We start from the raw sequence: 13,995 nt of genomic DNA, 5'->3' as shown, positions 1-13,995 counted from the left end.
CGCCGCCGCCAGCACCCGGGGGTAGAGTTACACTGTTTACATTCACTGCTGCGTCGCAAAATAGGAGGTAATGAGGCGGCAGCGAGAGCTGAAATATGAGCGACGCAAATACAAAGTAGCATGAAATCGCACATGTTCATTCAAATAAAACCTGCATGTTCACTTTTATTTGAATGTTATATGCATCAATAGCAGTCACTTGCCACATTGACAGCGCCAGCATGACCCCCCACCCCCATCCTGCTGGATCAATAAAATCTTGTTTTTGCTGTATTTATTTCTGCTATGGTAACCATTTCCTTAGGGATCAACAGAATTATCTTATTTTGCCTGATTTCATTTTATCTCAAAGGTCAAACAGGATAAGTGGCACGTTGACATTCCCATGGGGGGAACAAGACGGATGTGCTGGGTATTTTTTTTTAATCTTCATCATACCCACACACATTGACCACAACTAGCTGCTATGCTGCTTTATCAGATTCACAATTGCTTTTGGCAAAAGAATCTTGCAGAATACGGCTTTAAATAAAGCAATCAAACACAGAAGATGCTTTATAAAGATGTTGAAGCTACGACAGATGACATAAAGAGAATGAGGAACTTTCTATTTCTATGAATTATAATTTTAAAATAAAATCCATCAGTTAATTAATGGGCCAAATGACAGCCACATTCAAAATGAAGGCCAGACCGTAAATCAGCCAGAAGTTATAATATCAGCTGTGCTTTGAAAGTCATGAGCCAATCGTAAAATGATCCGAAAAAATAATTATTAAACTCAAATACGGAATATTTTAACAAAGCGACTTGAGACGGATTTTCTACTATTTTAAAACGGTCACTTCTGAATTCTTGTAAGAGCACATGTTGCCCCCCGGATGCTGCGCTCGTCAAATGAGCGTCGCCTGGCTCTGCCGGCCGTACAGCCACGGCAATCCAGGCTATTCTCATTTGTAGTTCCACGTTGGTGGAACGAGCTGCCAAAAATGACTAGAGCAGGGACCTCCCTCTCTGTCTTTAAGAAGCACTTGAGGACCCAGCTCTTCAGTGAGTACCTCCTCTCCTAACCTACAATTACTTAGCACTACTCAGCAGTATTTATTGTTACACTAATGTTGTTGCTACACTAATCTCTGTCGCAATGTAGCTTGAATATTTTTCTCCCTTGTAAGTCGCTTTGGATAAAAGCGTCTGCTAAATGACTAAATGTAAAATGTAAATGTAAAATGTAAATAATCCCATTTTCATAGCGTTTCACGCGTTGAATCCCTCCGAAACACAGGGCGGCAGTGTGGCGACAGCGGCTGAAAAAGGAGCTTCCGGTCCAAATGCGTAAACAGGAAGTCGCTCTCCCGTCTCACCCGGCGAGGCGAGCAGAGGGAGCAGAGGGAGCATGGTGGACACGGTGGACACGGTGGACACGGTGGACACGGACGTTCGGGAGTTCCTTCAGCAGAACCGGGCGTCAGCGGACCGGGTGGAGACGTACCGTGGCACCTCGGAGAGCGACAAGCAGTGGGACGCGAGGAGAGAGTTCATCCTGCGGAACATCTCTGAGTACCAGGGGCGGGAGCCGGAGCCGGAGCTGCACGACCATCTGCTGGCCCTCTCCATGGTGTGGGCAAACCACGTCTTCCTGGGCTGCCGGTAGGTACGCACCGCGCCGGGACGTTCGGCCGCTTCTTAGCACACGTTCATCTGCAGTTATCGCCTTCAGACTCGTAAACATAGAGGTGACGGCAACCGTGAGCGGTCTATTTCAGGAAACATGTCCCCCCCCCCCCCGAAACATCAGGAAACAACCGGTTCACGTTTACTGCCAACCCCTACGTCACGTTGGGCTTCAGTAGAATTAGAACCGGCCCATCCGAGTGACTCAACAATCAAATCTTTTCAAAAGAAAGATGAATTGATAACCGTCTGTGGAGAAACGGCAGATGATGATAATGTAAGCGTTTAAAAAACAATTCTGCTGTGTGTTTAAAAAAAAAAAACCCAAAACAAAGTAGAACGTATAATCCGAGTGGTATTTTCAACAAAAAAAACTTGAAAAACATGTTTTGGGGACCTCTATGGGAGACCTCTATTGACTTGCGTGAAAGGGGCATAATAGGTCCCCCTTTTAACAACAATTGTTTTTGGTGTTCAACACTTTCTGTTCTTCCACACGTGTATTCATTCGCCAGGTACAGCACAGAGCTGTTACAAAAGGTACAAGAAATGGCCGAAGGCATCGTGGTGGAGGATGCCCCGGTGTTCAAGACAAGAGATGAGATTATGAAGAAACAGCAGGTAAATCTGAAGCTATCCCCAACGTTTTCCTCACAAATATCTCCACACATGCATCAATAATTACTAATACTTTAACTTTTTTGTGCTGCAGGGGCGATGACCGAGCCAGGCCATAAGACTTCGCTCACACCTTTTGTACGATGAGTGACTCACCAATGAGAGAATGAAGACCAAATAACTTGGTTAATTGTCATCTTCACGTTAAGGCGCGTGACACTTTTTAAGTATTCAACCTGTTTGGTGTCTGTTTCAAAGTCTGCGTACTTTAAAACTTTTTTTTAAAGTATTTTAGTGGGGTTTTTAAAATCGTTTTTGTAGTTTGTCAGGACTGTGGAGCACTGCCCCTTGTTCAGGTGAATAAAGGTTCATTCATGGTTTGCCACCAAGTGTCTCATTTATTCGTGACTCCTCCCAAAGTTTCCAACTTTAAGGATTCTAGTGGGTTCCAGAATGTGTGTATATATATATTGTTATTTTTAGGAACAGCCTTCTTTATACAAGCCATTTGTAAGATTCTTAAAATTCAATTCGTTTTTGGCCCAGCCACGTCTTGTGGGTCAAGGTATCTTCAAATCTGTTGTCATGTGTTCCGTCGGAGATGCAGAAGATTTATCCTTCGTTTCGATCAAGTTTCTCCCACCAATCATCCGCCATGACGTCATGTTGTAAAAGCCTTGGTTGAAAGGTGCGCGGCACACTAGGCCAACTTCAGAGCGTTTTCATTTTAAGCGAAAGCACAACCAGAGATGGTAATCATTATATTCGAGACGGCGTTCTTATACTTTTGTTACAACTTACAATCCATATAAAGTTACATTATCAAATCAACACAGAAAAGTAAAGAACCATTTTAGCACAACAAAGGCAAAGAGACTTGAAGGCAACACTGGTGACCATGACAAAACTCTGGTTCACATCTGGCTTGTGAAGAGTTGAAAATCAATGTCAATCAAAAGTCTGTTGTTACATCAGGGAGTCTGCAGGTCCGTCAAACGTCCTTGTCAGTTTTACAATTATTAGGCCTGAGAAGTAGCCTGACATTGCCAGGCCAACGCACAAATGCGTATCACTCTGGAATCTGTTCATTTTGGATTACAAGGGGTGTTACCAACAGGCGCTGTCCAAAATGTCTGCGGATAGACCTACAACCAATCAAAGCAATGAAACGTGTGACGTCGCGCTGAGCGAGTGAGTTGGTCGATTCAACTTTTACCAAATCCTGTCGGGAAGTACAGCAAACAAATCCTTCTTGTCAAGAAAAGTTTTGGGTTTTTTTTTTTAGAGAGAATAGACCGTCCAGTGTTTAGTACTGCCGCGATAGCTGATTCAAGAGACCGTTCTACATCAGCGGCAGCCATCTCGGTTGTTAACCAAAACGCCTCAACGGCGCACCTCTTCATCACCATCGTTTAAAACCTGCCCCGTATTAGATAAACAGTTGTGATCGGCCCGATCTGTTTGAATGAGAGGGTGGCCAGACGTGTCTGCCAGCGCAAATGAAACATGAGCTCGCAGATTCGTCTGGTTCCCAGGCTCCCTCAGAGGACTCCCAATAATATCGTTCAAACCTTTGGAAGACCCTCTCCACCTTTTGAATTCTGGCCTCAGTAAGGTTACGAGCTCAACTTATGTCATGTCTCCTTAAAGGCACACTCAACAAGGACATCAGGCTGGACATCAGATATAACACTACTGCCACCCACATGCTCATGCATTTTTCAATCATAGTTAAGGTTCAAGATAGAAAAGCATTAAAACCAGTCACAAAGTTTGAAAAATGACTTTTTATTCTGTTTATACAGCATATTGTTATAAGTATACATTATTTTTTTTGTTTGAATAAGTAAATCCACAAAACTGTATAGCATATACCTTCTCCTTTTAGGGTTAAATATATCACTAGTCACAATATGACTTAACTGTCTTTTAGAAAAACGTGGTCAGGTGTTAACAGGGACTGTTCGGGTAGAGAGGAAGGTCTTTTTCGATCGTCACTTTGTTAGTCTCAAATTCCATTTCGCTCAACGATTTGAGAAATAAATCTGGCCCTTCGACTCGGAAGTGTTCTCTTCAATTTGGCTGAGTTTTCCTTCACTTCATGCCCTTGACTCAACCACCCTGGAATCCAATGAAATGAAGAGTAAAAGAAAACAATCTAATGAAAGAAAACACATTGAGATAACCAAGGGAGGACCCATCATCTTTCGCTACATCGGAATTCCTCAGTACCAACAGACTACCTGTAAAAAAAACCTAACGTTATCAATTCAACCAAACAACAAAAAAAAAAAAGATATATTACAAATTATGTAATAACTTATTTCACATCATGCAATAAAAAAAAAAAAAAAAAAAAAAAAAAAGATTAAAAGATGAAACAAACAAGATCCACCCCTCCTCCACGCAATTTCATTCCTAAAAACCAGTTGGCGAGCAAAGTCAGTTTCCTTCAGATTGCTTTGATCTTCGTTTTGCGGCGGCAGCGTTTCCAAATGTCTTTAGAAATGACGTCTTTTTTTATTTTTTGCAGAGGCCAAATCAAAAAATCGGTACTGGGACGATGACGGAGGAGGGGGTGATGGGGGTGGGGGGCAGTTTAGTGGGAGAGGAGGGGCGGGCTCTGTGTCTAGATGTCTACCCAGCTCTGCTCCACGATGGCAGACACCCTCTTCTCATACTCCCTCTTGTTCTCCTGGTACAGCTGCGCCGCCTGGCTGTTGGCGGGGCTGTTGGGGTTGGGCTCGTCCAGCAATGACTGCGGAAGAAGTACCAAGACACCGTTTACTGTACTCCTCACGGTGCATCGCGACATTGTAATTCAAGGGCTTTCAAGTACTTTTTTTAAGCGCTGTTATTATTATTATTATTTAATTGATACATTTATAGACAGAAGTAAACGTGGCGCTAAGTAGTGAGCCCAATATGGTCAGGATGCAGTTATGCTAGAATAATCATAAATCATAAAAAATCATATTTGGCAGCTGTGTGTGGCAATAATATTTGACGGTAGTACTTCTAGATAAGCTGGTATAATATAACAATGCTAACAGCAATCCTATGTTGGAAGATAACCACACACCATTCAGACGTCTGCTCCTTTAAACAACGGAGATTTTCATAAAAATAAAAAATAAAATAATAAAGTATTTTCCATAAACCCCTGAAGAGTTTGTTTCTTAATTGTGTTGTTTCTTGGAGTGTGTGCAAAAATATGTGTACATGTATGTCTACTTTCATTATATTGCTATCCGTTATATTTACAAGAAGATCGGCCCGGAGATTAAGAAATTCATTGCAAGCCTTAACTGTGTCATTGACCCCGCATTTATTTGGATTGGGTGCTGCGTTTTTGGGGAGTGGCCGACCGACCTGGATGGAGGTGAGTATAGATGAAACATCGTAGGTGGGGCTCCAACGGTTCTGAAGGATGTCTAAGCATATACTCCCATCTGCGTAAACTGGGGAAGGGAGAGATGACACGAGGAAGGTGAGAGGATGTGCGTGACACAGATCAAACGGAAGCAAAGGCAGTGTTTCACAGAAGACATATCAAGTCCGAGAGTCCAAATATAATACAAAAGGTGTGTGTGTGTGCGTGCGTGCGTGCATGTGTGTGTGTGTGTGTGTACCATTTGGGTGAAACATTCTGGAGACAAACCGGACTGTAGGAGGCTTGTTTGGATATTCTTCCGAAAACTCTATGACAAGCTTAAAAGTTCCTGTGAAGAGAAAGAAGAAGGGGAAAAAATACAATTAATGTTACTAAAAATACAGTCCTTTGTGGAAAGACGGCAGCTCTGCAGGCTAATCAGAGAGAGAGAGAGAGAGAGAGAGAGAGAGAGAGAGAGAGAGAGAGAGAGAGAGAGATGACTAATAGCAGCAAACAGCAGGGGCCCTGACTCAGCACTTTGGGAAGCTGACTCCACACTGGTACACAGGACGGAGGAAGAGGAAAGCGTGTACAACCGCAAACACACACACACACTTGTATTTTAATTTGTCCCCTGTGTCTTTGCGCAGATATACTACACTGACGCTTGTACAGTACTTCCAATGTTTAAGAGTCCAACTGACATCACATTTTATCACAACGTTCAGCACACAGGGCTGGACGATATCGGCAAAATCAAGTACTATGATATTATTTAATGAATACCCCGATATTGATAAAAAGAAAAAACCAAATGCATGTCTTTATTATAATGCAGCTTTAAAGACAACACTTGACTACATCAGGATATTACTATAACCAACGCCCCAGACGATTTCTAGTCTTGAGTAGCGATATGATAATGATATATAGTTGCTTTATTTTAGATTTTTATTCTACTTTCATTTCACTATAAATCCACTGTGTGTTTTGTGAGCCGTCTATTCCGTATTTTTCTTTTGTTTTATAGATTTTGTTGACTTCGGGACTAAGTAGAATATAGACTAAGCCTTAAGTCTATATTATCTTACTTCTACACCTCAGGTACGTCATCTGATCTGTAAGTACCATCTTATTTTAGCTCTTATCTCAGCCTTATTTTCCTATCGTATGATCCTCCCATTTTTTATTGCGTAACAGTTTATTTTTCAGGTCTATACTGCTTATTTTTAAATATTGTCAGGTTTATTTTTCATTATCCTGCCATATTTTAATTTATTCTAACAGTTAATTTTTCAGTTTTATACTGCTTAAAATGTTAAGGTTTATTTTCCATTACCCTGCCATATTTTATTGTGTACGGTTAATTGTGAGGTTAATTGTATATTTCACTTTTGTTTTTTTCGGGGTTTTTTTTTTTTTACACGGGATATTTCATTTTTATACTTTTATTCCAAAGTTTGTTGTTATTACTGCCTATTGTTTTTATGCGACCTTCAATTTCCCTTTGCGGATGAATAAAGTATCTATCTATCCATCCATCCATCTATCTAAAATGTAAACACAAGCAAAGACAACAGTTTCTCAAATAGAAGTTCACTGGGGCGGGGCTTACCGTCTTCAAATGGTGTCCCCACAGGCCTGCGATGGAGAGACAGAGACAAAGGGAGAGATTATAGAGTCAGAGCAAGAGACAAATGAATAGAGAGGGAGGGAGAGAGAAACAGAAAGGATGTCGACCAACAGAATTAGATCCCCATGGCTTCTAATGAAGCCCCATGGGGACTCTCTCATTCTAATGGCCATTTCGACAACAACGGCTACAGTTTGGTCCAACTCTGTGAAGAGGAGGTGGTCTCTGCCCGTCAACCAGTCTGCACAGAACATCAAATAACATCAGGAAAAGAGACTTTACGCTCATTTTTTCTTTCAAGGTTTTGTTTTGGGGTTCTGGTTTGGTAGATTCCTTGAATCCAACTTGTCTATTTTTTTCCTTTTTGCTCACCCACCTGTGAGTACCTCCCTTGGTTGAATTTTCTTATAATATAATAGATATAATAGGTTTTTTCTATATGTGAGAATAAATAAACGAACGCTGAATGAGGTGGGAGATAATTCCAGACAGCTGAAGGCATATGTGGTGTGGGGATGGGATGGTCTGAGCAGCCATACCTGACCTGGATCGAGGTGATTGGGTCAGGGTGGCTGCAAACCTGTTGCTCGGTGGTTGGGCTAACGAGCAACAGGTTAAAACCCCCATCCTCACACACATGTTCCATCTGCTCCTGGCAAATTCCAGCTGGACTCCTCTCTACAATAAACTGGTGTCTACAACCCATCGTCTTCTGTGTCTCTGTGCCAGAGGGCCCTGAAAACGCCACTTGGGTGGCGTGTGGCAGGCAGTTCTGCCACAGCATATTTCTGTCCCGCTGAAATAAGACTTCCCTCCATTCTACTCTGAATTCCCTCCTTCCTACTCCATCACTCCTCTTCTCTCCCCCTTTCCCTGCTCCGTATCCCATATCCATTTCTCCTTCGCTGCTTTCCTTTCCTAACTCCGGATCTAATTTGATATTCAGTCTCCCCCTATGGCTGGAAGCCCAAATAAAGCAGGGTTGTGATCAGGAAAAACAGGGAAACCAGGGAGCAGTTCAGGCAAAACAGTGATAACACGAAAACACAAAAGCACCACTGTCCCCTAGAGGTGTGAATCTTCACTGCCCTCACAATTCGATTACGATTCGATTACGATTCACCTGTCAATGATTTGAAAGCACAATGATTCTCGATGCATCTCAATGTATCGCATCCCCAATTTTCTATAAAGGCACCAAGGCATGCGCCAGGGAAAGGTTGAATATGATGGTGAACACTGGGGAAGCAGGAAGCACAGGTCTTAAGAACATGTCCGGGGATGCCGTCCGGACCGGCTGCTTTTCTGGTGGTCACCTTTCTCAGTGCGCTCACCTCCGGCAGGGGAACTCGGTTCTGTTCTGCTAACCAACCGCATCAGCATTCACCGTGGTGGTAGCTCTGTATCTGTAGTCCGTAATAGTCAGTAATCCCTGCCACATGTGTCCAGTGACAGACAGCTGGAACTGAGACTCTCCCTCTTTCCCTCTACCGATGCTTTGCCTATTTTCACAGCCCTCAGTTCGTATGACGCCACTTTGTAATCGTCCATGTTCCCCGACACGAGCCATGATGCAGCGTAAGCAGCGGTGCGCGCTTTCAGTGCGTCCTGTATGGATTTGTCAACCCACGGTATCACACCGGAACCATGGGAGCAACATCTTCCACTAGCTTAGCAATGAAGTTCGTCACCACTTCCATAAACTCGCTGACATCATCAGGGGTGGAGCGAAACACGGCCCAGTCGACGTCACTCAGCACGTCCTGCAGCGTGGCTTCCAATTGGCCGGCCCAGCACCTGATCTCCCTCGTCACCGGAGCTTCCCGAACATGATGGGAGATAATTAAATTTTGTGCAGGCTGTTATTTTAATCATTATAAAATCTATTAATTTGAAATGAATGGTAAGGTCCGGGTTTTCTTTCCCATGTAGGCCTAATTATATTATAATAAATATATGAACATATTTATTTATATGTTCTGTCACTGCATCGCTGAAGAATCGTCCACATCCGCATTGCGATGCATCTCAAAATCAAGAAATTTCCACACCTCCACTGTTCCCTCAGAAGTTAACATGATGTCTTGAGTTAAAACAACCTAAGGAGGATAAACATTGCAGCCATGTAGCAAACACAGACAGACTCACCCAAAAATAACAGCATTCCAAAGCATTATGTTGTTCTCTGACGGCGCTCCACTCACACCCGTAGGGGGGTCTTCTTGAAGCCTGGCAAGGGGGGAGGCACAATCAGAGCACTTCAAACAACCACTGGAACCACAGCAGAGTAGAGGTCTTCGCGGGTCTCCCCAAACCCACTACGCAAGGCCCGACCAGGGATCCATGTTGGGTTGCATTCTAATGCCTCGGGTCCCGGGTCCGTTAAGATCCAAAAGAAATACCCCCAATAGCTTGGGGGAAAACAGGTTTATTTTTCTTTTATGGTCGGTTCTAATCAGATAGCGGGACGAATTTTCGGACACCTAAAGAAGAGCCATTGTTCCAACGTGGGGACAGGCCGATACCAATGTCGGTATTGATTATCAGCTTTGATACCAAGCTCAAATACAGCGTTGAAGACCACCCAAAAGACAAGGGTTTATACTGTTCGCGATAAGTGACTGATTAGATAAATGCTGGTTTTACATTTTGACACTTTTCAGTTTAGGACCAGGGAGCAGAATCTGTAATAAAAAAGGGGTACAAGTCCACCCGGAATCAAAAAGAGAAAGCAGGCGATAGACATGCTACCAGGATTAGTGCATCGATTGTACACAGACAGCAAAACAAGTTGGCCTACTCATATCTGGTACTCTACTTGGTCCTTTAACAGCACATGTACTACTGGCGGAGACACGTTCATCCACAGAGCTTTACTGTACCCTCCACTCGGTCATTTTAAGCACAGCAGCCGCAGGAGCCAAAGTCCCCTTTCTACAATGGACTTCGGGAGACAAGCATTGCCTGCAAATCATTCCAGCTGTTTTCATCTGGTTACATAAAAGTAGCACAACAGTCATATAGACATGCTTGAAAGGGCTGGCTGCAATACCTGTCCCCTGCAAGACAGCTACAAATAAAGTTATTAACAAAGGTTTACCATTTCCCAAGCTATAGATGCAGCTGATGTGGGAGGGTTGTTTTCTTCTTGTTAATCCAAATGGATAATACTGGTTGTTGTCATAAAAACAAAGAAAGAAATGAGGCTTAATTTTTTCTATTGGGTCTTTGCAGAAACCAAAAGCAGGGTTTGAGAAGCAATGCTGTTTTAAAAATATGTATTAAAAAACATTTTAAATTAAAAGCCAGAGCCTAGAATGACTATATACTAGTATTTGGGATTACAGGCCAGCATTTCTACATTTCTACTATAAAATCTGATTTAATAAGATCTCCATTATATATAACATGCTAGGCGTGTTTGTCATTAGTTTTATTTGGCAAGTCCCTGGATGCAAATGGACTCATTGCAATTAACCTAATTTATATTATTCTGTTTTCTGTCTTCACCGGAGGAAACAATGGGGCATTTAACTGGGCCACTACCTTTGTACACTCTGAAATGGCTTCACAGAACATTTACTCCCTAAAACTTTACTAAACCCTGGGGGGTATTGGAATTAGCAACTCCTCTGCATTTCACAGGTTGGCTAGAATTACATTTGGACCCAACACAAATAGTAAATGTGAATACTTGTTTTTTTTTGTTAATGGTTTCTTTTTTAAGATGTATCTTTAGGAATTTTGATTTCAAAATAGTCAAACTAAACCCTGGGTTTTGCAAGTAGTGTTACAAATGATGGCAGAACAGAAATCCTGAGAATACAGTATCCAAACAGACTGATCTATAGAAGTTTTTGACACCAAGAGGTTATTACAAATTAGAGATTTCAAAGACAACAAATCCTATGATAACTTTAATCTCAAAGTGCTATTAAACATCACAATGCAATGGAACTCACAACTACAAAACAGATGAAGAACTTAATGTGATATTAAACCTATCGGGACTCATCAAGCTTTTACAGAAGTTAACCAACATGCCTTTGATACTCTGATCATACAAGCTATTCTCCATCGATCAAGACTTTTCTCATCTAAAAATGTCCTTTGGGATACTCTCCCTTAATAGTATGCATGGTTTAAAAGCTGGGGCCTGGCAGAGTAAAGTTACTGACACCTTATCCAGCTAGCCTCAGGAAGGCAGCCTTATCCATCACTAAGCATCTTTTTAACACACGCAGATTGCCATCTGGAGCAGGAGAACAGATTGTGGGTAGTGGATTTCAAGGCGGCCAGGCTGGGTTTGGCTTTGCCAAATAATCTCAGTGAAAAAATGCTTTTGGCTTTCATTAAAGATACCAGAGGTAAAAATATATATTCTGGTTGTAACAACTGAATTAAAAACAAAGCCAATACCAATGATGTTATACTGCCATTTTGCTAATGTGTGTAGCCATATTGTATACCTATCGATAGTCAGATGTAGTATAGTACTGTGAGATAATAGTGTGGTAGTGATAAAATGCAGTATTACGCTAATAACACTAGTCCTAATAATCACAGCAATAAGGATAATAGTACCAACGGTAATCAAGTAGTAGTAATAATGTTAATACCACTAATAATACTATATAAGTGTGGAATTATGCAAAACCCACCTTTTCAGTGCTTGTGCACATATATTTTTCTACTGATGTGTCTACTAACACACACACACACACCGTGAAATAAGACAACCCACTCAGTTTTTTGTGAGCGTTCTAATTCTGAAGTTATGTCCTGAAACGAGCCATTCCGATTTGTGTCTCAGTACAGTCTGAGACACTTTAGAACTAAAGCCACTTTGAATTAGAGTAACTCAACAAACAAGTCTTGCAAAAGAAAGAGGAATGAATACAAACTGTCCGTGAAGAAACTGCAGAAGATGGAAATGTAAGTATTTAAAAAAATTATTCTGTTGTTTCTTTCAAAAAAAAAAGGTATGCGGTAGATAGACTGTAGGCTGTGGCGCGCGATCTGCTGTGCGTTTTTTTCCAAACAAAACCCATAAAAAAGTGGGGTTTTTTTTATTGTAAATGTATGTATGCATTTTATTTTATATTTGGACATTTACCTGAAACAAAAAATACCTGTGTCCAAGAGTCCCGGTGTGGGGTCAACAAAAGTCGGATCCAACTTTTAAATGAGGCCTTGTCGATCTAATGAGTGAAGATTCAGCAACTGGATTGCTTATTTATCGCGTCAAATTTGTTCAGAAACAGATTTTGATGTACCGATAAGGTGAAATCAGTGAAAGTGCCGGAGTAAATACAACAAAACCCAGGAGGCCAAGCTCAAACCCCATTGGCTCACAGAACTCGGGGCCTCGGGAGGGTGGCTCCTCCCACAAAGAAAACTGCCCGTTTTGGAACAGGATGGTGCAAAGACATTTCCGAATGGCTCTAGTGCATAATCCGAGTGGTATTTTAAAGCAAACATTCGAAAACACGTTTTGGGGCCTCTGAAGACCTAACTTAACTCGTGTCAAAGGAGCATAATAGGTCCCCTTTAATGTGTCAGCATCTGAATTTAAAATGATGTCATGGCTTGAAATCTTGTGTTTTCCACCCAAATCAATTCAATCCCCACACACAGGCACAGCACAGAGCAGCAGTACAAGGTGTCAATGTAAACACAAGGCTAACACATATGGCTGTGCATCACCTGCCTTCACACACCACGTTAACACCCACTATTTACAAGCTGGATAATAACTGTATGACGGCTTGTGGTACTGAATGTACTTGCTGTGCATACCAATGAAATAGATTTAAAGCCTCAGCCTGTACCCCATAGAACAGCGCTTCTAGTTCATGTCAAATCGAATCTCCGGGAGCCCAATGTGAGAAGACTGTCATCCTTAGTAATGACTCAGTGTACATACTCTGGTGAGGGAGTTAACCGTGAAACTAGGATCGAAATCTGGGGACCCCCTTGAAGGACCCCACGTTGGAAACCAAAAACAGTAAACACTGTCTGACGTGTAAAACATGTCTGACGTGCTGACAGACAATACAATTTTAAGCTTTTACAGACACGTCGTATTTGATGGTGAAATCACAAAAAAAACAACCCCAAAAACATAAGGTTGTTGAAATGTTCAAATCATGATAACGTTACGTTTCACAGGAACACAACTCACTGCAGCGGCAGCGGATAGCAGCTAAACTATGCTAAGCTAGGCTAACGGTGTTAGCTCCAGGCTAGCGGCGGCTAAACACAACTCAAACGGTACCTTTTAAAATCCCTCATGAGCCGTCTTCTAGCCGGGGTCGACATTATTGAATAAATAAACAGAACAGGCTAAACCTTGACCATAAACGGTGTATAATCCGCGTTAAAAACAAGTCCTCTCTCCCCCTCTCTCCTTCCGCTTCTTCCCCTCAAAACAACTGGCGCTGCGGGTGTGACGTCACTCGGGAGGAAGCCCGCTGCTTGTGTGACGTCACTGACGAGCCGGTCTGCTGTCGTGACGTCCCTCGGGAGCCGGCCAGATCGCCTCAGAAACGTATTTGAAGAATAGAAATGAAAAAAAACAAAAAAACCCAAACAACCTTCCCGTTTTAAACAACCTTCGTGGCTTTACCCTAAAAAAGCCACGGGGACGTGCAATGGGTTTTTAAATGTAGACCGGTAACAATAACGTTGCGTTTTA

General features: G+C 42.2%; 2 protein-coding genes across 2 annotated transcripts; one reads left to right on the top strand and one right to left on the bottom strand.

Moving 5' to 3' along the window:
* The first annotated feature begins 1,346 nt into the window (after positions 1 to 1,346).
* On the top strand, positions 1,347 to 2,677 carry cdkn2aipnl (CDKN2A interacting protein N-terminal like). Its single transcript, XM_080013292.1, has 3 exons — positions 1,347 to 1,650; positions 2,190 to 2,295; positions 2,387 to 2,677. The coding sequence occupies exons 1-3, from the start codon at positions 1,397 to 1,399 to the stop codon at positions 2,393 to 2,395; spliced, it is 369 nt and encodes a 122-aa protein (XP_079869418.1). The 5' UTR covers positions 1,347 to 1,396; the 3' UTR covers positions 2,396 to 2,677.
* Positions 2,678 to 4,064: 1,387 nt separating this feature from the next.
* On the bottom strand, positions 4,065 to 13,720 carry ube2b (ubiquitin-conjugating enzyme E2B (RAD6 homolog)). Its single transcript, XM_080013236.1, has 6 exons — positions 13,576 to 13,720; positions 9,447 to 9,527; positions 7,281 to 7,306; positions 5,925 to 6,014; positions 5,665 to 5,753; positions 4,065 to 5,050 (listed from the first exon to the last, which is right to left on the bottom strand). Exons 1-6 carry the CDS (start codon positions 13,617 to 13,619, stop codon positions 4,922 to 4,924), a joined length of 459 nt encoding a protein of 152 aa, XP_079869362.1. The 5' UTR covers positions 13,620 to 13,720; the 3' UTR covers positions 4,065 to 4,921.
* Positions 13,721 to 13,995: the final 275 nt, after the last annotated feature.

This window comes from Zeus faber (assembly GCF_960531495.2).
Source record: "Zeus faber genome assembly, chromosome: 14".
Classification (NCBI taxonomy): Eukaryota; Metazoa; Chordata; class Actinopteri; order Zeiformes; family Zeidae; genus Zeus; species Zeus faber.
This window is presented reverse-complemented; position numbering and strand designations above follow the sequence as displayed.

Bases quoted from the DNA above. Each gene is read 5' to 3' on its own strand.
- ube2b (XM_080013236.1), bottom strand. From the start codon at position 13,619: ATGTCGACCCCGGCTAGAAGACGGCTCATGAGGGATTTTAAAAG. The intron at 6,015-7,280 runs GTAAGCCCCGCC...TTCTCTTCACAG, and splicing joins GGGGACACCATTTGAAGACG to GAACTTTTAAGCTTGTCATA. The intron at 5,754-5,924 runs GTACACACACAC...TCCCTTCCCCAG, and splicing joins CAGAATGTTTCACCCAAATG to TTTACGCAGATGGGAGTATA.
- cdkn2aipnl (XM_080013292.1), top strand. From the start codon at position 1,397: ATGGTGGACACGGTGGACACGGTGGACACGGTGGACACGGACGTTCGG. The intron at 1,651-2,189 runs GTAGGTACGCAC...TTCATTCGCCAG, and splicing joins CACGTCTTCCTGGGCTGCCG to GTACAGCACAGAGCTGTTAC.